We start from the raw sequence: 25,938 nt of genomic DNA, 5'->3' as shown, positions 1-25,938 counted from the left end.
CAAGGATTTGCGAGACTTTCACATTAGTACTTGTCAGCCGCTACTTCCCCCGATTGTTGATATATACAAAAGAATATCTTGCTGCATGTTCACGTATGACAATTTAAACTTTCCTAGCAAAACACTGAAATAGGTTTCCAGTAAAAAGATTTCGTTGAGGCACAAGCTTGTCTTACATCGCGAAAGAATGTAAGCGAATGCGGCCAAGATGGCCAGAATGATCCCATATGAGTTGATCTCCTCGCCCTCCCTCTCCTTTTGTGTCGTGTTTTCGTGCTCTGTGTTTACAATTAAATAAGAAGAGCTCACTTCTACAGCTGATCTCTGTGGGAGTAGTTTCGTTTTGCGTCCATTGCACCAAGGCGAGCAGATCCTGTTTTCTGGCAATATGTAGCGTACATGCATGTCGCGTTCTGATCAAACCTTGCAATAACAGACGCTCATGCCCTGACGTATACTGTATATTCAAAGTTAATATTCGACATAATGATTGCCTCATAAACGCTGTTGACAAATCGGCTTGTTTCACAGGTATATGTGCTCGTATTTTCCTTTTGGCTCGTGATCTTCAGTTATGTACAGAAGTTTCTTCGTACTTTCATTCAGACTTCGTCGCAACATTCATTCTAAGTCGGCTATGTTGTTTGTGGAAGAGTAACATGAAGGACACAAATTATGACCAAGGTTGTGATCTCTTATTTATTGGACTGGTTCACTCACAATCTACCTGAATAGGGCCAGTAATAGTTCATTATAAGCAACTAACGTATATCCGGCGTCCCTCCTACATATAATAATGGCCCGATGATGACATTTTTCTTGCACAAAAGTACCATTGGCATTTAAACACTATATCATGACGCTGTTTAATAAAAAGTTCTTATGCAGCTTTGAAACGCACAATATTCCTTAGATGGCTCAGCGGTGAAGTCATGTCACGCTATGCAGCTTATGTAGTCGGATGAACACTGTCTCTTTAGGTGCTGCCATAACAGAGTAGGTGTATATCTCAAGGTCACACTGCAAAAGAAAGAGAAATGTATTCTTACACAAGGTTTATCAGCAGTATACAGTGGATCATTCCTACCACGTGACATTGCTTAGAGGAAGATGCTTTCTCTCGTTAGCATAGTTCGTTTGAACCATATAAGTGAAGCATTTGCTAAAACATTTTTATGCGCGATTATTTTTACGCCTACATTAAAATCAATTAGGGTAACTCGAACGATCGTACACTACTGTTAACAATAAAGAGGAAGATGAAAAGGAAGGAAGGAAAGGTAGGGAGGTCAACCACACGCACGTCTGGTTTGCTACCCTGCACAGGGAAAGGGGTTTAGGGAAGAAACGAAAGGAGAGAGAGGGAGATGTCTATATCTTCACCCCTATACTAGCGCTTCTCCTTGTCCGTCTTTTTTGCTTCCGTGTTTTTATTCGCGCTAAGTTACCAGTTGAAATATGGACGACCAACTAGCCCAACACTCAACTATTCTATACTCAGTCATTGAGACCAGTCGCTTTCATGAAATGTAGCACTGCACGCGTCGCTTTGTAAGCCTGCGACTTATGGGGCCACGGTCCGAGAATCTTAGTCTCTGAAAATGGTCTGTTATAGTTCAATGTGAAAGACACTGACGAGGACGCAATGAAGTTATGTCAAATAAAATACTCTTGACGAGTGAAGGAAAACAAATTATATTTAGCACTTCCAAAAAAAGCATTATGTATAAGAACTACATTTATCTGTGTAAAAGTAAATAATCTTCACAATATTGATCCAGTGAACAATGCTCCAATACCTTCTGACTCCTGGCCAGGGTGATGCGATAGTGGCGCAGCGTTTGCGCGGCAGCTGAGACCAGCTCAGCAAGCGCTAGTCGCTGACCGAGGCATATACGCGGTCCCAGGCCGAAAGGCTGGTAGGCAGTGGGATTAATGAAGCGCTTGTTTTCCGGACTGAACCTGCAATTAGGAGATATTCAAATAGTGACTAACATAATGAGTTGGTGGTGTTTCAATGTGAGCATGAATCATGCATATGATAATTGAAAGCGGTAGAAAGTAAAATGCGATTCTACTTCTTTTGCATCGATACCACCGCTTCAGAGAAGATGGGTACACAATTGTCGCGTTTTAGCGAATTTTCTTCTACATGTAAAGTCTTTAACAGTTTTTAGCATCAGACAGTAGCTTTCGTGAAGCAGCTAGCGTTCCAGTCATTTAGGAAAATTAATCACAGTCTATTGGCATGCTGAGAGCCGTATACCAGCTCTTAGTAGAATAAGGATTATTATTTGCGAAAAAAAAGAACTGATACCTGCCTCAAAAAGAATGCAGTAATATTTTTTGGACAATGCAATGATGATTTTAATATCGTTGGTTTGGCACCGTAGTATAGACGAGGCAGTAGCGTATATGTGTCATGATCACTGCTCATGCAAACTATAATGTTCTTTGTATGGCACCAAATTTATAGACGCGGCAAATACGTAACTGTATGGCGACCGTTGATTTACTAAATATTTAAGCCGAGCTAGTGAGCCAAGTTCTGCTATTAAGTACTTGAACTGCCTGAATTAGAGCAGTGGGTTATTTTACGGAACAAAGTTATTGCCCATGTAGGTTACGGTTGGAGGAACTCCTGTTTTGCGTTGCACAATCTTCAGCATGGTAGTCCTATTTAGAGCGGTATCAATGCTCACGTAATCTAAAGCAAACACACAAAAGCGAGACATGAGTCAGGCGAGACACCTTGCGCCCTCTGTCAGTGGTTGTCCACTAGGCGTTGCGTAACTGAATGGGCATCGGAGATCATAAAGAATCAAATCCCACTGTGAACCACGCTTACAAATTACCGTTTTTTTTTACCCCTAGTAGCGAGTGATTCGGTAATACTGGGCCACATGTCAGTGACGTGGCGACAAATTCAAATTTATAGGTTGTTCATTCAATATGCCTGGTAACCTATAAGTTTATTATTATATGACTGGAATTTGGCGAAGTTCATTTCGAATGAGTCATTACGACACAATGACAAAATTGTAACTGATATTTGTCGTCCTTGGGCAGATTACATACTTTTTATGTCTGATGCCCGCTCAGTTATTATTATTATTATTATTTATTTATTATTTATTTGGTACCCACAGCGCCCATTCAGGCATTACAGTGGGGGGGGGGGGGTACAGATGAAAAACAAGCATCAAAGCGCCGAACGAAGAACCACCGAGATAGCAATCAAGGAATCTCACGACCCTGATGCTTCGAATTTTATGCAATACACTGTTCACGCAAAAAATTGGCCTCGTTCAGTAGTGCACGAATCCAGACCCTCACTACTTAGTGCTTTTCAAGCAAATGCTCTGTGATGCCCTGGATATATCATATTCTTCTTTTGATGGTGGTGCCGCGCCACCATGTTAAATCTAAAATAATCCGCTTTTTAATAAGTTGTAACTCGCGTCAGGGACCGCTTAACCAAAGTGCAGTTTTGGGGCAAAATGTGACACCAAAATAAATTACTGTTACCTTATGCAACGTGTCGGTGCCGTGGTCGCGATTTGATTGCGTTTGCCATCATACAATAAGAATTGCGCTCGCTTACAGTGCTTCACTCATACGGGACGTTGCACGCTACCAACAGTCATAAGCAGTGTGCTCCTGACAGAAGACCACACTGCTCTAGAACAGCTATGTCGTAGTTTGCAGAGATAATGCGCCGAGAACACCACGGGTGTCACCAGTTACCAGTAACCTACTTCACGCACTTTCAGTTTCAGACAGTGCGTCGGTCGATAAAGAACCAAAAAACCAGCACAATATTCCGAAGTGCACAGTAGAAATACAACGTCAAGAATAACTGCGTCCGTTACTCGACCCTTGTTTCTGCATAAGCAGTTTATTGTAAGCCGTCGCAGAAATAATCGAAATTCACCATCCCGAATCTTTAAGATGAACATCGTAGCAGTACGTTCGCAGCAGAAAAAAAATTCTGATTCTCTCAGTAGGCGCACGAAGCTACATGAAACACCCATATGGGTCTTTTAGTAAGAAAGCTTTCCAAAACATTTGTCTAAGTGCAGAGATCGAATGCGGGACCAACGCCTTTTCGGGGCAATCGTTCCAGCATCTCAGCTAACCAGGAAGCTAGCACATTGATAGAGCGACGCCGAATAATTCAACACCTCGAAGCGCGGAAGCATGGCAGATGACGTTTCAGAAATCCACAAGATGAATCATTAGTCACATTATCTAGTACTGTCACCCAGTAACATTCAATCTCGTTCTGTTCGACTGCCAGCTTGGCCGGCGGGGTGCTCCGTTTCCATTATTAAGAAAAGTACAGCCAGTGAAAGAAAAACAAGGGATCGTTGCTTAAAAATTGCTGTTTCTGAGCAGCATAGGGACAATGGTAGGCGCGTTTTACTGCCGACATCCCATCGCGTTTATTACACCCGTCCAAATAGGCACTACGTTCCTTTATCGGTCTTAGGCTCTGTAAAATATCACCTCGCCGTCATCATGACAGTAGACGGATGAAGATGCGATGTTGCGTGTCCAGAGATAGAACAAGCAAGTGAGAAAACAGAGATTCGAAGCCAAGGTAACAGAACACCTGACAGAACTTCGGTGCATAAAATATCATTTTTTTTTTGCTTTCCGACAGCTGTATTTACCACGTATAAATAAGGTAAAACGTCGTGAAAACTTACCTTTTCCGATATGCTACAAAATTTACCGAGATGGTTATCAAGACTTCGGCAAGCACACGTTAGTCTCTGTAGAGACGGCCAAATTCGGGTTTTGATTTATGTATCTCCTGTCACGTTTGGTTGGTTCTTTTGTTAAGGTTCACTAGAATACGAAAACTGCAAATTGATCTCAATTGATGGTACTTCAAGATAATCAACATGCGCTCACCTTTCTGGGTCAAATTTTTCCGGCTCGTTCCAGTATTGTGGATCATGATGTAGCTGGTACGTGGGCACCAGAACTGAGGTGCCTTCTTTGATGACATATTTTCCGTAACGATAGTCTCCGTCCGCACAACGTGAGGTAAATCTGGCGATGATGGATTTGGAAATCATGAACATTATTATGCCGCCAAAATACAGATTGAAACACGTACTAATCATTGACTAAGTCAGATTCCTTGTGCAGCAGAACAGCCGTTTGAATGCACAGATTTCATGCATCTGAAATATCTTTGAGCTGTATGGGCCGTTTTACACCGAAGCTCTGCATGCCTAGTCCTCTCGTCGACTGAGGATTCTTTATGACATTATGACCCGTCAAAAAGTGATAGATGTTGTCGGCGAGCCTATTATCCTTTTTACTGCCGTTAAAATTGTGTCAGCTTAGTCGTGTGCTTGTGTGGCCACGAACTCTGATTCGCACTGCTCTGTGACGCCGAATTTGTTGATGATATAGCCTTGGAAATGCTTGCGTTGACCTCGTAACACACTTTTCATTGTTTGCATCGTAATGCTACGTCGCTTTAGAGCTATTAGGAACGAAATATATATATTTCAATAATGAACAATTTGCATAGCTCTTTAAGAATATTGTTTGAAACAGTGCTAATTGAAAAGCCTTACTCGCGTGTCTACGATCATTTTAACAATTGTCGTCTTCTTGTCCGGAGATTCAAGTTTAACTCGTTGCTTTTATCGATTACGCAATTAAAAAACCTGCATTTTTTAGCCCAGCATTGCGACAGCGTAGAAGCGGCAGTGAATTGCGGGTAGTCAACGAAAAATTCTCACGTGATTATAGGAGGGTATAGCCGCATGGTCTCAGAAATGACTTGGTTGGAGTAGGGAAGCGTCGTCAGAGTAAGCAAAGATAGCTGATCTCCCTAAAGCACGAATACAAAGAGACGCGTAAATAGCACAGCAAAGGTTAAACGGTTAAACCACTGGAACTCGCGATGAATTTGTTGGCCGATGTTTGAGTATCAGGAACAACGTTCGCCGTTCCTCAAACGACATTTTAGTAACTATAGGCTTTGTTACATGTACCGCTGGGGTCGATACTTTATTTATTTATTATTTATTTACAAATACTGCAGCCCAATACAGGGCTATAGCAGGAGTGGGAACATTATACATTATTATACATTACACACTAAAAACACAAAACGATACAGTTTCAAAGGGAATTAGTCAAATCACAGCGACGACAGATATTGTATCGCTGTTTTTCTATGGTAAAGCTGCTTACTAGCGCATAGTTTGCAAATAAACGAAACAGCCCGACTATTTCAAATTCTACCGCTGTTCACAGCACCTCTTTCAATATTTAGTATGCACTTTAATAATTGCAGCTTTTCAATCAGTTGGTTCTTGATTTGCATCCTTTTTTTTCCAGCAGCGAGAGCAAATGTACTAGTTGAGCGGCGATTCACGGTAGTACTGCATTTCGTAGTTAAATAAATCAAAACAATGCATTTGTGTACCGGCTGAAGGAATATTTTTTCGCTGAAGATACAGATCCGTTAGGTCCTGTTGTGGGCTGATTTACTTTTTTGGTGTCACTTGTATGCCTGCACGTTTGTGAATTTGTGTCCCACCATGCCAGCGACGTACCCGTACGTTCTCCACTTTTTAGTGAGGACTATATGCATTGGATATTATCTGTCTAATTCTTTTTTTTTTCATTTTGAATAGGCGAAAATAAACCGCTGTGTTCATTTGGCAACATCTCGTACAAAAATTGACACTGTAAATGCTTTCCCTGCGAGAAATATATAAGACTCATGAAGGGCTGAACACCAACTGTGTAGTATGCTTCCTAACTTACAAGAGGTTTATAGGTTCACTCGAGACTTGCGCTAACGATGAATATTTCGGAAGTGAAGAAAACAATGGCAGTAGTATTACCTAATTCTATAGGGAATCAAGCACACTTTCCTTGTTTCTTAGTTATATGTAGCTGGTGTAAGCTCCGGCGGCAAAAAAAAAAGATACAGCGTGTTTATCGTTCGATAAATGAATTATTTAGATGGACGCCCACCTCTTTTTCAAAAGCTTCGAGCACCTCTTGACGCATTTTCTCCTGCACCTCCGGATGTTTTCCCATAAGGTAAAACCAGCAAGTCAGAACCAGCCTCGTGGTGTCGTACCTGCGATTGCCAAACAAGTCCAATAAATTTGTATCCGCATCCATATTTGGTTGAAAGTGACACTTACCCTCCCAGGAAAACCGTCATGCAGTTTGATGAAAGCTGGTTTAGTATATCTTGTGGTAGTGGGGCTTTGAAGAAAACACAAGCAAGATTACGGAAATGCGTCACTACACTGCTGCCAATCACTGCAGTAATACTGAGCATATTAAGCTATGTGATCACTGATTCCTACTGACTGTTTGCTTTCTTTTCCATCATAAACCTATTGACATACGTATTAAGGAAAACAAGGTAAAGAAATCCGTGTGAGCCGGAGAGGTGGGTGCTCTGACTGTGTTTAAATGACACCGACAAACGGAGTGACGAAGTATATTATAATTATATCTGGTCCACATATATATATATATATATATATATATATAGTCGTATAATGAGAAGCCAACAAACACTGACACCAGGGACAACATAGGGAAATTGCATGTGCTTAATAAATGAAATAAAGTAATGATAAATTATTGGAAATTAAAGTGGATGAAAAAACAACTTGCCGCAGGTGGGAACCGAACCCACAACCTTCGCATGTCGCGTGCGATGCTCTACCAATTGAGCTACCGCGGCGGCGTTTCCCCATCCACTTTCTTGGGTATTTATGTGTACTAGTAGAACACTGGGAGTGTTAGCCAGCGCCCCCACTCACAGACCGTGGCGGCGGACGTGGAACGTCTTTTTTGCCGCAGGCGTCACGAGAACGTGATCTTTTCGGGTGAAGGCAGCTGGTCAATAAACCCACATATGCTACCTGAAGGCATCATTGTTGCCGGATTCGAGACCCTCGTTAAGTAATAAACGAGAAGAAAGGGGGTTAACCGAGGGACCCGATATTTATTAGTCATATAATGAGAAGCCAACAAACACTGACACCAGGGACAACATAGGGAAATTGCATGTGCTTAATAAATGAAATAAAGTAATGATAAATTAATGGAAATTAAAGTGGATGAAAAAACAACTTGCCGCAGGTGGGAACCGAACCCACAACCTTCGCATGTCGCGTGCGATGCTCTACCAATTGAGCTACCGCGGCGGCGTTTCCCCATCCACTTTCTTGGGTATTTATGTGTACTAGTAGAACACTGGGAGTGTTAGCCAGCGCCCCCACTCACAGACCGTGGCGGCGGACGTGGAACGTCTTTTTTGCCGCAGGCGTCACGAGAACGTGATCTTTTCGGGTGAAGGCAGCTGGTCAATAAACCCACATATGCTACCTGAAGGCATCATTGTTGCCGGATTCGAGACCCTCGTTAAGTAATAAACGAGAAGAAAGGGGGTTAACCGAGGGACCCGATATTTATTAGTCATATAATGAGAAGCCAACAAACACTGACACCAGGGACAACATAGGGAAATTGCATGTGCTTAATAAATGAAATAAAGTAATGATAAATTAATGGAAATTAAAGTGGATGAAAAAACAACTTGCCGCAGGTGGGAACCGAACCCACAACCTTCGCATGTCGTGTGCGATGCTCTACCAATTGAGCTACCGCGGCGGCGTTTCCCCATCCACTTTCTTGGGTATTTATGTGTACTAGTAGAACACTGGGAGTGTTAGCCAGCGCCCCCACTCACAGACCGTGGCGGCGGACGTGGAACGTCTTTTTTGCCGCAGGCGTCACGAGAACGTGATCTTTTCGGGTGAAGGCAGCTGGTCAATAAACCCACATATGCTACCTGAAGGCATCATTGTTGCCGGATTCGAGACCCTCGTTAAGTAATAAACGAGAAGAAAGGGGGTTAACCGAGGGACACGATATTTATTAGTCATATAATGAGAAGCCAACAAACACTGACACCAGGGACAACATAGGGAAATTGCATGTGCTTAATAAATGAAATAAAGTAATGATAAATTAATGGAAATTAAAGTGGATGAAAAAACAACTTGCCGCAGGTGGGAACCGAACCCACAACCTTCGCATGTCGCGTGCGATGCTCTACCAATTGAGCTACCGCGGCGGCGTTTCCCCATCCACTTTCTTGGGTATTTATGTGTACTAGTAGAACACTGGGAGTGTTAGCCAGCGCCCCCACTCACAGACCGTGGCGGCGGACGTGGAACGTCTTTTTTGCCGCAGGCGTCACGAGAACGTGATCTTTTCGGGTGAAGGCAGCTGGTCAATAAACCCACATATGCTACCTGAAGGCATCATTGTTGCCGGATTCGAGACCCTCGTTAAGTAATAAACGAGAAGAAAGGGGGTTAACCGAGGGACCCGATATTTATTAGTCATATAATGAGAAGCCAACAAACACTGACACCAGGGACAACATAGGGAAATTGCATGTGCTTAATAAATGAAATAAAGTAATGATAAATTAATGGAAATTAAAGTGGATGAAAAAACAACTTGCCGCAGGTGGGAACCGAACCCACAACCTTCGCATGTCGCGTGCGATGCTCTACCAATTGAGCTACCGCGGCGGCGTTTCCCCATCCACTTTCTTGGGTATTTATGTGTACTAGTAGAACACTGGGAGTGTTAGCCAGCGCCCCCACTCACAGACCGTGGCGGCGGACGTGGAACGTCTTTTTTGCCGCAGGCGTCACGAGAACGTGATCTTTTCGGGTGAAGGCAGCTGGTCAATAAACCCACATATGCTACCTGAAGGCATCATTGTTGCCGGATTCGAGACCCTCGTTAAGTAATAAACGAGAAGAAAGGGGGTTAACCGAGGGACCCGATATTTATTAGTCATATAATGAGAAGCCAACAAACACTGACACCAGGGACAACATAGGACGCGACATCGCACGCGACATCGACGCGGCATCGCACGCGACATGCGAAGGTTGTGGGTTCGGTTCCCACCTGCGGCAAGTTGTTTTTTCATCCACTTTAATTTCCATTAATTTATCATTACTTTATTTCATTTATTAAGCACATGCAATTTCCCCTATGTTGTACTTGGTGTCAGTGTTTGTTGGCTTCTCATTATATGACTAATAATTATCGGGTCCCTCGCTTAACCCCCTTTCTTCTCGTTTATATATATATATATATATATATATATATATATATATATATATATATATATATATATATATATATATATATGTATATATATATATATATATGCCACGAACTGGACCGAACCAATATCTGGTCCACACACACACACACACATATTTATATATATATATATATATATATGCCACGAACTGGACAGAACCAAGGAAATGTTGTTTGCCATCGTTTGAAGACACTCAGAATATATTTTTGGATTTTGCTAATTGCATAGTTATCCCTTATTATTATTTAACTTCTCAAATATTACGATTATTTAAAAAGTGTCAATGAGAACACTGTAGAGCAATATAAAATACTCCCGATACAGCTTTTTGTTGATCAATATGTGCTACATCACAGCGATTTTCCTAGTGTGAAAGAAGCCTGCAAATACACGTAAAATTTCCGCATGACTTTGTGTGTGTGTATACATATATCTAAGTGCGCATTTCGGAGCAACATGACTAATTCTACGCGCCGAGCAGCCTTTCAGTTTGGCGTCGTTGATACGGTTGGCTAAGCGAGTTTTTTATTAATGCCGCATCTCAATAGATGTCGCGACCGACTTTCTCTCACGCATGCGAGTCTACACCAATCGACCAAACAATTCAAGTGATCGCTACAGATAAAATGATTTACCAAGCCTATTCTTGATACAAGTATATTGCACTGTCGACACAGTAAAGGACATTTTAGGAATGGACTGGGGTAATTAGAAGGATGACCTATGATTACCGTAAACTTTTCCATGCCCAGCGAGTGATCCAGTATAAAAAGAACTGCATCGCTGCCGACACATGAATCCTGAGATAAATGAAACGCTGCACCGAACAAGTAGGTGCGCTAGTAGATAGTGACGCGTGCCTTAGAAAGATCCCAGATATATTAACATCTGGGCCGCTCATCAAGCCGTCCGAGTTAGACATCCGGACAAGGCATCCAAGTAGTGTGAGACGGTTCTCACTCCATTCGGAGGTCGCAGAAGTCTATGTTGCCACTGCCCAAAACTTACCCTAGGCTTTGCAAGCGGTTCGCCATATCCGGTGCGATCCTTTCGCTTTATCCGATACTTTTTAATTTCACTTCATTTGTCTTTAGTAGGGCTGTAGTGTGCTATAACCAAGGCATACTCCAGTGGTCTTGCGTCGGCGTGACGCCACGCGTTAGGGCAATGTCATCATGCTGGAACATTCAGGGCTCCGATGCAGGTGGCGTTGCGGGACGAAGCAGGACGGTCTCATCCCAAGGCCGCTTCATGGCTCCCATCGCAGGCTGTGCCGCTCGCTCTCCTCTGGATACCGGTAAGTGCAGGACGTGGTGTGGGCGGTTAAAGAAATAACGGAGCGCAGGCGCTTGAGTGACAGCTCCCGCCGATGGTGTGATGTATGTGGTGAGCACGTTGGAAAACAGTACAGCAGGTTTTTCAAGAGGCCGCCACCACGGACCGCAGCCATCGGCGCCGCACAAACACCGTTGTAGGACTCCCCTTTAACAGCTTTGTTGCGAAAAATTGGTGGCGCATCCATCCTTTGCAGATGATTGGTGACACTATAACACGATTAGCGATCTTCCTTCTGATGAGCATCGACACTAATAAGCGCAATCTTTCAACTAAGTGTTATTTCCGTGAAACGCGCTGGTATAAGGAGTTTATCACACTAACGCAATGAAACAACAAACAAAGCAAAGTGTTTGAAATAGGAGTATGGTGATTATGACTCCGCAACGTACCGCGCATGTACCTTTGCTCGCGGCTAAAGAAAAAAAGTTTTGCTAACGCATGCATTCCCTCTCTAGGCAACATAAAACGCTTCCATCAACTCTCTAGCCGTGGAATGCCTGCGTCTCGCAGAATCTCAATCCCCCGAAGCCGCGGAGCGCACACTTAAACTCGACAATGCGCAGGCAAATGCGCATTGCCATTGTTTCTTATCCAAAGTCCATGTTTCCTTCCATGATAAATAACGCAGCGGTCATTTTGCCAGGTAGATGATTTCTCACAATACAATCTGATTTCATAAGCAACGTTCATCGCGCATTTTACAAACGCCTTGAGCATGTGTTTTTGCAGCAACTGCCAGTTCTTTCATCATTCGAGACAATTCCGTGGCATAAGCAAGGAAGCTTGCGTGGGGCGGAAATAACACCAGATACTTGTGCCTATACACGCTGTCTGCTTGACATTGTAGGAAGTGCGATGCACACATCGAGCGATATTCCGCTTTGGACCAGTCCAGGCTGCTTCTTACGGACACCTTTCGATTCTGTCAGAAGCACTTCCCTGACCAGTACGATCATCAGATGATTACCACATGACTATCGTTCTTCAACCGTTTCGGCAGCGCGGTGCAATTGGTTAGTCAGCATTTGCTCCAAGCGAACCTCTGCCTGGTCCGCCGCACAACGAAGGCACTTGCGTCCTTTAAGCTTGCGTCCTTTAAGCTCAATGGTAAGCGATTCCGTTCGGCGAGTCGGGCGGACGGTAAGAAGGCTAACCGATCGAGGCACACCACGTGTCCTCATGTTTGTGGCGCGTACTGGAGCCGGGTTCAATCTCTGGACAAGTCGCGCCATCTATTGGCGATGCTTGTCTAGGGCTGTAAAACTAGTCAATAGATGGATAATCTTCGCCAATGATGCCCGCCACATGCTCTCAACATTTGGTCCCTTAGTAGACGATGCGTCAGCAGCTATTGGCCTCGAGCTCCACCACTGGAAAAGCTGGCGCCACCGTCGGCGTGACGTGCTAGGAGGGATCACGTGGACATAGCGGCCGCGTCGGCTGCTTCGGGCGCGCCGAAGCGAGCTGAAAACGAGTTTAAATTCCCTCGTACGCTGCGGTTTTCATTTAGTGGCGAAATTTTCCCGCTTCGAGTGTCTCCTTTACAACGCTTGAAAGCACTACAACAGGTAGTGGCTGCCTTTGAAGGCGCCCGACATGGTAGGCTACTGCTCGGTGCCGCAGGGCCGGACGCACGTAACGGAGGCCGGTGTCAGCCTTATTCACACGTAGCCGCAGGACAAGAAGCTGTGCGAAGCTTGGCTCGCGAAACATAAAACCGGCAAACAGTCATCGGCTACAACTCGTGTATGCAAGCACAGACGCGGGGAAGATTTCTGCTACGGCGCCCGGTCTGCGATGTTCTAAAACGCGCACTGAGGCGCACGCCCGAGTCAGCTGCCTGACTAATGTCATGACGGTTTGGTCTATCAACTTGTCGATACTATAGATACTGGCTAGTTCAGTGGAGTGGAAAGGCAGCGGTAAGAAGCACATTTGAAGAAAGCATGGCATATGGTCATGTTTGTGTTATGAATTAATGCACTGGATTACAAAAAAGGAGCAGCGGGAAATCGCACGCTGAGTACGCCGATAAACATACAGTGCGACGCAACTCGAGAAATAGTATCGAATGGTCAAAGAATTTTGAAGAAAAAAAAGATTGAATCGTCGCGACGGCACATCACAGTCCCCGTAGGCGTCGGAGTCTCTACAATGAAATTATTTTTGAACAGCTCTGATAGCGCCCACGCAACAATGGTTGCTTGTATACTGTCAAATGCTCGTATTCTGCGGTCTAAAGCTCATGGCACGGTGCGAAAACGAGCGCGCGGAGAAAGCGAAACAGTGCGCGGACAAGCATGCAGACGCGCAGTCGGTCGCTGCGAATCTGCGCGATCGCTGCATTGAGGCTTCATTCTATTACGCTCCATTTAGTTATACAAACACTATAAGAACATATTTCACATAGTTTGCTCTCAGTATTCACCTACCTTTCACGCAAGAAGCCGGTTCGGCAGACTCCATCGCGGCGACCTTGCGCAGTGGCGTTCACTGTACGTATTCGGTAAAGAGATAGCGACTGTAAACGATTGTGTGCTTTCAGTTTGCCCAAGATTATTATTTAGACAGTAAGAAACTTCTATCGTTTCGAAAGTGCTTACAGAAATGTCCGGGAAAGCTCGCGCGTGGTGTTTTCAGTGAGCGCTGACAGCAAAAGCTATGAGGAGCGCGCCACGTGATCCCTCATACTACGCCAGCCAGGCGCTTCCGATAGAGGGCGACTCCGTAACTCCTCGCTGCCAATAGGCCTTATTGAGGCGAAAACTATTTGTTGCCGAAGTACTTCATCTCCTTAAAAAGTTGCACACCACACTGTGGATTTTTGAGGCTACCTGAAACGTTAATAAACTTTCCGAAAATAGCATCGCGATGGGCGTGTTTAACACTCGGCTCGCTGCTTAAAATTTATAAGGTACGTATATCAGTGGACCTTGTGTTATCTCAGTGTATTTCGTATCTGGACGTGAGGACGTCCGGTTCTTTTTCTGCCAGGTTTCGGTGTTTTTTGCCTGACTTATCACAAGGAGTTCGGTAGATATGTGAAGTTGGGAGTTCACGTGATACCTGTACTGCCTGCGGTGACGTCATGTTTCCCGACTTCAGGTTCTTCCGCATTGAGCAGACCGTCGAGAAGAATTTGAGCCATGTCCGGTACTCTCACCTGATGAAAATAATAATAATACATTCAGTAGAGTAAACATACAGTTTAACAATGTTACTTCAAGCAAGGAATGTTTATTCTTTGAATTCAATACCAATCGACAGGTGAGTGTCCTAAGTACTTCATATTACTGAAAACTAAAACAACCTATATATTCCTTAACTATATTGCTCCTCCGGCAAATTAGTTCCTGGAATATCATTTCTGATGACACGCTACAGAAAATAAATGCTCAGGTTTTATGTTTCAAAACTACGCTACGTCAATGTGACACGCCATAACTGATATTTCTGGAATAATTTTGATGGCATGACGTTCATAAACGTGAAACTAACTTTCGTAAAAACGCTCCTATAAACGGGAGCATCTTTGCATTTTTCTACGCTCGAAATGCAGGCGGAATTGAACCCGCCTCCTCAAACTCAATAGCGCTATGTCATAGGCAATGGGCTGACATGGTTGGTGACACGCTACATAATTTCCCACTTATTGTCGTTGATATGTAGCGAGGGTGATACCTTGGGGCATACGCGATATTGCCAATATGCGTCATTGGTGTTTTAGCTCATTATATAGTGGTCTTTGGCACGGGTCGCTTTATTCAAGCCAAACTTCGACGCTACAAACTACCACCTAGCATCTTGTAGTGCGCGAGCTTTTGATAATGTGGTTAACGGCAGGAGTGCAAGGCATGTCAATAAGGCTTGCGGACCAGCAGTAACCTATAATGAAAATATCTAGCTAAATTATAGCCCCTAATTAAGCGCCTACAGTGCACATTATAAAAATAAAACTATGAAACTTCTTATTATATTGGTGTTGTACCCATAAGGTTGAGAGACATGTCTCGCTTTCAAGTGACGCAGCAGCGTTATGCGAGAAATCAAGCTACACAATACTACCATTGTCGTTGCACCACAGCAGACTACTTCGCATTGTCGTCGTACGAACTTACCACGCATAGCAACTAACTTCTTTAAGCTAAATTCAGTACATTACCTAGGAGGATGCTATACAAAGTGCATAACCATCACCTTCTATAAAACGCGAACAAAACATATTAATACAGTTAATGTGGCTTCAGGTGGCTGGTATACTTTTCATTTTGTATTGTAGGAACCGTATTCTGAAAATTATCGTTCTACGAATTTGCCTAACGTTGTGGACATCGCACACGCGGTCGTATCCTTGTCACGCTGCTTGCGACAAAAAACACGAGCGCTTCAGAGATTGGTGCGAATTATTGCGCCTAGAAGTCAGTATGGATTGTCATGAGCTAGAATAACACCATTAAAATGTAGTGGTTGTCTTTTCTTACGACGAAGAAATGATAAATGTCCCTTGAAGCTGGCGTATTCCCTGGGATCCGGAAACGACGCTGCGTGAGTCTGGACGATCGAAGTATGTCAAAGAATGATGGACGTTAGATGATGGACGAGTTTTCTTCAGTCGACAAGATGACGGCTAATAGCTGTATGTTAGTTTCTATATCTACATTGGTCGAAGGGGCTAATACCATCTAGCACGAAAATTACACTCGTGAGAGCTGGCACTGGATGATTTGGTATAGATGCATAAATGAACTAGGCCAATTTCACACGGATGAATAAACAATAACACACATCAGTACTGTGGGGTGTGGCACCAGTCTGTGCGCGACTTACTATGTAAATACTGTCATCACTGTGCAACATAAAAAAAACGCGTAACTTGCTACGTCATTTAAGCGTACCACATTGTGGAAACAAAATATGCGTCAGTCATCGGTCGACCGCTTCTGTGGATAACAATATATCCTTTCTCGGCAAATGGCAAACGTGTTGTGGTATGTGTACGTGGAAGCGTTGTTACAGATCTATAGTTTACGTGCCTACTGTTTCTTGTTTGGTCTAGCTTGTGTGCTTCTTGTTTGTTGTGTTAGATGTATATATTGCTAAGGTCTTTAATGAAACTTGCGGATCAGAGCAGGTGCAGGTCTATTTTTTTTTTCATCGTCCGAGGAAACTTCCCCTGTTTTCGCACTATGCTAGTATTCAAGCCAGATAGCGTGCGCCACTGATAGTATTCTTGATGATAATGGTAGGTTGTGGCTGAGCCTTTGTATGCGGGTAGCGACAAACATTCATCTAGCCTATGCTTGTTGCTTGTGTCTTACCGTATCACAACATAGAATTCCACCTGTCTCTTCTTATGTTATATTATTATCTATGCTTGTACTGATCGCGTTCCTATCTCATCTATCCTTTCTTCAAACACTAGTCTAATGGCATCTTGCTTATCCCGATCGCTGAGCAGTCAACACTCCCGTCAGCTTCGAACCACAGCGTTTCTGGAAGAAGCACACACCCTCTAGTTCTCGCTTGGTGAATTTGTTTGCATTACTACATTATGGTATAAATTTAATAGTGGGGCTGATTTCTGATGGCCTCAAATAGTCGCCAAGCCTGCGTGAGATAATCAGGTTTTACTTCATCCATCGCGGTATATAATCTTACCTATCTCTAGTTTATCCCGATATATGTTACTTACGCCTGTACCCCTTCCCTGCTTATTCTGCAAGGATAACAGTACAACCGGCGTAACAGCAAACCAATGCTTACAATAAACTGGTGTCATTCAACGGCTTAGTAAGAGCCCTCTCTTCATTTGGCGTTGTCTGATTTCAGGAAGTTCACCTTGGCGTACGTGTTGGAGTGAGCTTCCCGAAGTTGTGCTTTTCTTATCAGTTGCGCGACTACTCAATTTCTGTAGCATGAGACGAAAACAACTAAGCCATGGAAAGCTATAACTGCAGAAATGGTTCACGCTTTGTTGCGTTTATAATCTTTGAATGCTGCTTTGCAGGATTGGCGTTACAAACAAGATGCGTGCGTCACATTGCCAAGTTTTTAGACGACATGAGTCTGCATATATACTAACGGCACAGATAAACGGGCGAAATAAAAAAAAAAGACGGGTACTCAACGACAATCTTATCAAAGCCTTTCTTGGTTTGCAGTATGCACTGTGAACAGAATAGAAGGCCGAAATCAAACATATAATTAGGGACATTGTATTTGCGTCCGCCGAATGGGGGCAAGGTCGTTCAACACGAGAAGAGTTCAACGCAATATGTTACGCTTGCTAAAGTCATCGCATTTAGAAATCGTAATGAATTATAAATATGAGCCAGGATACAATGCGTAGAGGCAAGCTTTCATACACGAACCTGCGGGTTGTTTCTTCGATGTTGGATAATTTCAGTGGACTTCCTAGTCATGTCAGCCAGAGGATTAGCGTAGAAGGCGCCTAAAGCCAGGGCAAGTAAGTTAAGGAGCCATGGCCAGTGGAAGAGGTTCTCTGCAATGAAACATATTTCAACATTTATTCGGTTTTGTTATCCCCGGGAGCATATCTGGGGTTACCGCCACAAATATGTACCTGTACACGAGGAAAAACAATCAACAAAAAAGAAAACACAAAGAAAGACGTAATGCTCGGAGCACCAAGTCACTATGGTTTGCCTTTATTGCGCTCTTAGTGTTAGCAATACTTAAGTGGAACATTTTATTAGCTGGGAAGCATTACATGTATCAATTTCTTGGCTTAGTGTAAGCGTCCACGCGCTTACAAAGAGAAAACCTCGATTTGTGCTTGTGTACAACTACTCAGTTTGGTGATGCTGTGAGCACATCTTTCCCAGATCTTATTTAAGATATTTTGGCTTTAAGTTCATACACTTGTAACCTGAAAGGAAGCGTCTGCATGTTTTGCAGGGAAGTTGTAATTTCTTGCAGGTTAACAGCTAGTGGCACTTCAGAAAAGAATCAGACAGCGTTTTTGTTCACAGAAGCTGAAACGAACAATAGTAGCTATGAATTACTAAAATTATAAGAACAATGCACTGAAATCTTCGACTTATCATAGATTCTAGTGTCATTCACTAACTTATAGGACCGCATTCATTATACCCCCAACCCAACATTCGCAAAAATTTCCTTTTCAAGTACAAATTCAAAATGACCGTTCCCGCGGCCACTGTCCGGTTAGCACGCCGATCACTATCAGTGGGGGCCGCAGAAACACGACCAAGTGATGGAGCGGACTCACGTAAGAGGACTCTTGTGAATACGGCCGCTGAGCCCGTACCCGCCAAACTTCTCTAGGTGCGTTCTACGTACATTGGCCATCGTCGAGCCGATTGCCCTGTGATTGTGTCGATCATTATAAGGAAGGAATGTGGTGCGCTCCACATCTCGTGTGAGTGATGCTCTGTCAGTACGCGACGAGCGTAAGCAGAACTCAGCTGTTTCCTCAATTTAAAGACATTCCGTTTGTGTTTTCATAACTGCGGTTTTATACTCTTCATAACTGAAGTATGAAAAAAAGAAAGGAAAGTGTCAATCCAGAAAAACGAAGCCGTACATCGTGCCTCCTCGCCGGAATCAATCGTGGTCATTTGCTGGAAACATTGTTTTTTTTAAATATTTATATAATGGGTGCATTACGACGCCAGAATTGAATATAGCCCACGGCGGTAGTGAAGAGAGCTTCGAGCACAAGGTATGGAGTGCATCTGGAAGATGTCTCTGCGATTTGACGCCATCTCACGTCGACAAGAAAAAGCTTAAAAAGTCCGATAATAACACTATTTTTTTAGTGCAACATTGTGAGAAGACACGACGTCGATAACGCAAAGGGCCCATCAATTTCTAAGAGTAAACATAAATAAAAATTTTGGCGACCAAAATGATCACCAGTGGGCGAACGATAGCAACCTCATTCTCAAGCCAACAATCTTTACGGCCCGCTGACCTACTCGCCATTACGGAACAGCAAGCCATACACCCAGGGGCCAAAAGGAGCAGATTTGGCTCTGGGTTTACGCTTCAGTTGCTCGCCAAGTATTCATCATACAAGCTTCCCCTTCTCGTCATATTCTGCCTTTTACGAATGACTGCGCATTGCAATACAATGTAGGCGCGCGACTGGACCCTAATGAACGCTTTGAAAAACTGTCTTCAGAGGACTATTACCCGCAGCCGAGATATAAAACTACTCGAGTAGTATGTACGTTGGTACGGTGTACTTTCCTTCATTGCAGTTTTACTTTAGCTTATTCGTTAGTTTTTTCCTCCAAAATATAATATGAAGCTATAAAGGAGCTCGCTAGGAATAAGAAGGTGACAATCAAAGTGAGTGATAGCTTTACGTTTACCGTGCTGAGTTTCCCGAGCTGCATTTGTCTGGAGATGATGTGGTCTGACGCTCAACTTTCTTCCCTCTCCTCCTCCGACCTGTGTTACAATTCTGCCCGAGCGAAACAGTTTCACCACCTCCTTCTTTCTTTGCCCTCTGCGCACGTGCTTCCTTTCCCACTCCTTACTCTCGTCCTCTTCCTCGTACTTACTCCTCGCGCTCACATCGCCTACCGTGTTCTATCACCGTCCCACAACCACACAAGCTTATGAGCGTAGCTATTGAGAGCTATCGCTTCGAAAAAATGGCTGTGGCTTAGCTAAGGTTAAGCCCAGGATGCGAAGCATACTAGCCTTTATTTCAGTTGTTGAACCACTGTTTAGCCTGGTGAACTGCTGTTGCTTGGCTATATTCAAGAGTGGAACGCGACAGCGTTCCCGTCGACCCGCCAAGGGGTGTAAGACAATGGGCTACGGCGCAGCGACTACGCGCCCCGCATTGGACGCGGTGAGCGTCGAGCAACGCAGCGTTCGGCGCGGCAACGAAATGTGCGCGTGAGCAAGCGACGCACGCCTGAGCCTTAGAAACAGCTCGTTTCTAAGGCAACACCGCATTCACTAGAGGCGCTTTTGTAACTCTTTGAAGCATCGTACTCGTGGCTCAGTGGTAGCGTCTCCGTCTCACAATCCGGACACCCTGGTTCGATTCCCACCCAGCCCACCTTGCAAGAGTTGAGCCAAAGCCACCTAGAAACAAGCGCAGCTGCTTATATACCGCCGCGACGCCGCGAGTTGGAGCCCCGTTTCTCCTCTGTCGTGACGTCACGGGGTCACGTGGTATGGCATGGTGTCAAAGGTCATTGAAGGCGACACCGCCGCGCCTGAGGAGCTGGGTTGAGCTCTCGTAATATGCTTCGCATAAAAAAGGCCTTAATTTCGCCTCGTCTTCGCTTCGCTGCGTTCTTGATACTCAAGCTCAGCGCGTCGATGAATTGCACTGTTATCACTCACGGGCAAGATGGTAAAGAAGGCCCGAAGTGACGTTCGGAAGGACGGCGAGTGCGTCCTTAAACAACGGGCAGTCGGGATTGCGCTGCACGTTCGTGTCGATGCCGTACGCTGCCTTGCCAATCACGTCAAAGGTGAAGCGCTCGCAGAGGCTGTTGATGTCCACGTCAACGCCGCGCTCCGCGCGCTCGTCTAGGATATCGATGAACTGCTGCTGGGCGTGCAGCAGAGACGGCATCACCTGTGGCATGAATGAGCGAAGACTTCAAGTTCTTTAGGCAACTCGGCACATTTCAAGGACACTGGCTAAATTTATTTTTTTAAATAACTTGAATGTCGACTTTCTTCTTCTTTTTCAAATATGTGAGTGCGTATGTGCGCGTCTGTGCATATACGTGCGCGTGAGCGAACAGATTCATATATGGATGTATCGCTATGATAACTTATGGGCACGCATGATGTAATCTTTATCTTTTATTTAATTATTTATTTATTTATTTACTTATTTATTCATGCTGCAGCCCATTAGGACTATGTAGGAGTGGGTGTACGTGCGACAAAAACGAATTATGATATGCCGAAACAGCAACATAGAAATAGAAAATTGTAAAGGAATTATACATCAGCAATAGCATATAACATATATTTGATGTCACGTTATGTTTTTTTTTTGCGCCGTAAATGCCACTCACTGCAGGGGCGGAGCCAGTGTCCACGCAGCGGCACTTTTAAGTAAAAGCTTTAGCGAAATCAGAAAGGTAAGTTTTTTATTAGTTACCTATGGGGACGCAAGGTCTCTTACGTAACCTTCGCTACCAGACACGTATACTCGTACGACCACTTTCCGCAATACCATCGCTTTGACGTGAATTGCTCAAGCACTCAAACAGCTCATCCAGTTTCGCTCAATCAGACAGTAAGCGCGCAATGAAAGCGATATCGCAGAAAGCGCTCGTCGAGAACACGCCCCCATCTGCATAGGTACCTTGCTTTGCGCATGTGTACAAAAACATTGCATGAACGCCATATTTGGAACCTTCCTTCACATTTACATGCAAACACATGCCTCAACCTTTAACTACCGAATTCCATAATTAGAAAAATGCCCTAATTTTTATAAACTGCGGTGCACAGGATCATCTACACGTACCATCAATAAAATTGAATATATACAAGAGGGGATGTGACGGAGTCGCGTTTATTGCTGACGTAATTTATTAACTCAAATACTTGTCAGTAATAAGTGCAGAAATCATCAATTAAATATGGAGTAAATGATAAGAACATCATTTATGTATAATGGGGAAATTTAACAGCGTGCGTCATATCAAAATTTCTACACAATACGAGTACGTATTAAGAGCTTTAGAGTAAGGTCTTAGCGGCGTCACATAATTGCCTGTTCATGACAGACTGTCTAATTTTGCTGCTACCCTTTTACGCGCAAGCGTAAATGGCCCGCCACTGAAATTGCCGAAGCTTCAAACAGTGAAGGAAGCAAACGCCAAGAGGAGGATGGCAAATGGAGGTGGAGAAGAGAATCGCGCGCCGGGGTCAGCACGAAGGAGCGCGCTGTGTGCGCGGCAAAGCAACGCCACCTAGAGGAACGTCTAGGTGGCGTTGAGAGAAGTGGGGAAGGAGAAAAGAGGCGAAACATCGTTGAGGAGGAGGGTAGGCAGAGGCACGCTGGGTTGGCCTCCTCTGTCAGTTACTACCGGTTCTGTGTGCAGCATGGACGTACCGGGTTTGTATCGTGATAACATCGTCTGCGCGCGGACTATGCTGTGTGTGCAAGTGAAAACATGTGATGGTGTGCTGGCGATGGCGGCTCAATCTTGCTCGTGCAGGGGAGGAAAGCGGGGAAGAAGCGTGCCGTCTTTGTACCGAGGCAGGGTGTTCTACTCCAGCGGCTGCTGCGTGTAGCGTGGCCGCACGATCCGTAACTTGAAAGCGGTCTGTGATGCGGACACAGTGCAGACGTCTAGGCGCACCGACGGCCGATAGCTTTGTGAGCGCTGTGGCCCTCATACGCTTGCGCATCGCCCGTGTTCATGAAGTGAAATGTTACTGTCACTTTTTCAACCCTAAGCTGTGAACGTGACGTCATTACAAGCTTCTCATCAGCGTTCGTGCGCTGATTTCACTTACCGCTCTGAGCTTGGAGGAGGTGAAGAACTGCGACATGCAGTTTCGGGAGCTCTTCCACACTGCACCCTTCGAAAGGATGATGTACCTAGCGAAGAGTGGATCCTGCTCGATGATGTTAAACATGTGCTGTGGAAAAAATAAGAGTTTAAAACAAAGTTCTGGAAAACGTTCATATGATATGTAGCTGCCAGAGCTGTTAGAAGAAAAACAAGCATTGAATGCAGTTTCGTAAGCAGCATTTGCGACAGTAATCGACATACTGACGCGCACAATATCCATGACGAATGGCGCGCAAAATAATTGTAACACGTTGCGTTCCGTTAAATCACAGCCCATGCTGTTTACATTAGTGCCGTCTACTTCACAGAGGATCTCAGAAGTGTCTGGTGAGGCTCGGAAAATTACGCTGCTTTCCGAAGGAGCAATGTAGAACATTATTCGCTCAAGGTATCTTCATGACCTCAAGTGGTCATTTGAGTCTAGATGGCGTAAAGCGATGCTTTTTTTGACGACGAGGATGGCGGTATACCTTCTACCATAATATATCTTCAGTCGAGTTACCGCAGTGCTTACATTGATGTGTCGAAATCAAATTATTGAATATTATTTTCTGAAGAAGAAAAGATGGAACACTGCACCGTGCACTCGTTAGAAAAAGCAACTATGGGGTTATTTCTTTGAAACTGGTTCCATCCAATCACGTAATTTCAGTCGCCTTTGAACACTTCTATATAAACCGGAACTTCGATTGTAACACTTGAATCAACTTCAAACTCTCAGTAAATGTTCACGTACTTTAGAGAAACCTGAGCGTCGGCATGAACGTTGCACTGCACAAAATCAACAAGCATACACGGTAAATTTTTTTCGACCCTACATGTGCCAAAGAGGACGGCTTTCATGTTGAGACCCTTAACACCAACCTACCCTTATGAAATCGCATAGTAAGGCTGCGTGCGAGAAAAAAAAAACATTGAGAAGGTAAACATAGATAAGCGCGCCGTATGCGTGTCGATGAAATCTGCACCTGTTGCTGCACTTTAAGCACCCCACATGCACATTGTATGTGTGCACCATATGCAACCCGTATCCAGAGAATTCTGAGCACATCGTATAGACATGGTGTTCATACACCGAGTAGAATGTTCATTTACGTCGAAATCTGCCTTTGCTACTTCAAGGAGGCTAACGAAAGGTTCAAATCGCAAAGAAAGTTTCTGCTACTATGCAAGATGTCATCTGCTGCAATCTTTTTTTCGAAGTGCAGATGTTTCATGATAGAAAAAAAATTACCTTTAAAAGTAACTAGTTCAATTACAAACGACAGGCATGTTAGCACATATTTTTGCATGTCAGTATATTTATTACATTGCATGGCTGCCTTTTCATAACTTTTTTTTCAAAAGCCACACTAAAGTTTCTGGGCAGCTTAACTGTTCTGAAATAACAACGAATCACAATCTTATGGGCCCACTTTGCCTTTCTGACGCCTTGCGACCACCTCTAGTATTACGAAAAGTTTTGCCAGGATTGTGCAATGTAGAGAGAGGTTGAGAGCAAGAAGTGGAAGGGCAGGGACGTGAACCATACGAGAGTCCGGCCTGCTGCACTACACTGGCGTTAAGGGAAAGCGGGAATAGAAAAAGGAAGCGAGGAAGAAAGTCAGCCCTGAGTGGCCGAGGGATGGTGCACAGGGACACTAAAAGTGGTCGCTCAAGCCGGTGCACTTCAAGTTGTGTACTAAGGCTCGAATTGCTTTTTGTGCCAGTGACGAGTGCGGCCACGTTCCAAGTAACTTTGACTTGGAGAACGGTCTCGAGTCCAGTCGGTCTAAAGTTGTACGGGGAGAGAGAGGCGTTGATCATTGTAGCGAGGACAGATACACAATAGGTGCTCAATGGTTTCCTCGCGCCTACAGGCGTCACACATCGGGCTCTCGGACACTCCCACATGGTAGGAGTAAGCATACGTAAACGCCACTTTTAGGAACAAGCGACACAGCAAGGTTGCTTCGCGTCGCGAATGGTCAAATGACAATTTTAGGCGTAGCAAGGGGCCAAGTTTATACAGTCGGCAGTGGAAGGCCCTCGAACTCCAGAAACTTTGTCTCCTTTGTGCGCGAGAAGACGAAGTTCCCTGGCTGCGTCCGCTGACGCTCACGCTATTGGACGCGTCTGGGTGTCTTCGTGGGCAGACCGCGCAGCCCTGTCAGCAAATTCGTTGCCGGCGATGCCTGAGTGAGTAGAAATCCAATGAAAGAACATGCGGTGCCTTGTTTGCAGGCACCGAAATGGTTCATATTTTTTTACTCTAAGGCAACTCGTCAAATTATCTAGTCGGCCTTTCATCACAAAACATATGAACAGAAGATATCCCACATTAGAGAATTACGTCACCATGCTCTGGGCAGCGTAGAAGTTGCAAGAAAATATTGCGCAAGGATAGGTATAGATCTCATATCAGAAGAGCAGTAGGATGTCTGCTGTGTGTCGCAGTGGATGATGACTGGCTTAAAAATGATATTCATAGTTTTGAAACTCCACCTTAGTGAGTTTCTTCGACAAATAGTCTACGGGTATTTATTCGTCATTTAATTTGGCCCAAGAAGTAATCATCAATAAAACAGTGCCTAGGACGACAAGATTTCGAAACATTTGTTCATTTTATTTTGCTCCTCAACAAACGCAACCACACTTTCTGTGGGTGTTGGCATCATCAGCACCATCATTATTCTCATCGTCATCAGCCTGGTTACGCCCACTGCAGGGCAAAGGCCTCTCCCATACTTCTCCAACTACTCCGGTCATGTACTAATTGTGGCCATGTTGTGCCTGCAAACTTCTTAATCTCATCCGCCCACCTGACTTTCTGCCGCCACCTGCTACGCTTTCCTTCCGTTGGAATCC

General features: G+C 44.4%; 2 protein-coding genes across 2 annotated transcripts in view; both read right to left on the bottom strand.

Moving 5' to 3' along the window:
- Nucleotides 1-693: 693 nt before the first annotated feature.
- LOC139048429 (cytochrome P450 3A19-like) lies at nucleotides 694-5,852 on the bottom strand. The gene is made up of 4 exons (XM_070522815.1): nucleotides 5,766-5,852; nucleotides 4,921-5,061; nucleotides 1,800-1,962; nucleotides 694-1,020 (listed from the first exon to the last, which is right to left on the bottom strand). The coding sequence occupies exons 1-4, from the start codon at nucleotides 5,789-5,791 to the stop codon at nucleotides 931-933; spliced, it is 420 nt and encodes a 139-aa protein (XP_070378916.1). The 5' UTR covers nucleotides 5,792-5,852; the 3' UTR covers nucleotides 694-930.
- Nucleotides 5,853-7,013: 1,161 nt separating this feature from the next.
- Nucleotides 7,014-25,938, bottom strand: part of LOC135909731 (cytochrome P450 6a8-like) — a 42,190-nt gene continuing 23,265 nt past the window's right edge. Inside the window, exons 5-9 of the mRNA XM_070524607.1 lie at nucleotides 23,033-23,158; nucleotides 20,888-21,125; nucleotides 17,908-18,038; nucleotides 14,603-14,699; nucleotides 7,014-7,123 (exon numbers count right to left, since the gene is read on the bottom strand). Coding sequence (XP_070380708.1) covers nucleotides 7,098-7,123; nucleotides 14,603-14,699; nucleotides 17,908-18,038; nucleotides 20,888-21,125; nucleotides 23,033-23,158 — 618 coding nt within the window. The 3' untranslated portion in view covers nucleotides 7,014-7,097. The remainder of the gene's footprint in view (nucleotides 7,124-14,602; nucleotides 14,700-17,907; nucleotides 18,039-20,887; nucleotides 21,126-23,032; nucleotides 23,159-25,938) is intronic.

The sequence above is a fragment of the Dermacentor albipictus genome, chromosome 8 (assembly GCF_038994185.2).
Source record: "Dermacentor albipictus isolate Rhodes 1998 colony chromosome 8, USDA_Dalb.pri_finalv2, whole genome shotgun sequence".
NCBI classification, from domain to species: domain Eukaryota; kingdom Metazoa; phylum Arthropoda; class Arachnida; order Ixodida; family Ixodidae; genus Dermacentor; species Dermacentor albipictus.
The sequence above is the reverse complement of the archived record's forward strand: the minus strand, read 5'-3'. Positions and strand labels throughout refer to the sequence as shown.

Coding starts and splice junctions, on each gene's coding strand:
- LOC139048429 (XM_070522815.1), bottom strand. CDS start 5,791: ATGCGGCTATACCCTCCTATAATCAC. Junction 5,062..5,765: donor CTATACCCTCCTATAATCAC/GTGAGAATTTTT, acceptor CATCATCGCCAG/ATTTACCTCACGTTGTGCGG. Junction 1,021..1,799: donor CCCTGGCCAGGAGTCAGAAG/GTATTGGAGCAT, acceptor TTTCTTTTGCAG/TGTGACCTTGAGATATACAC.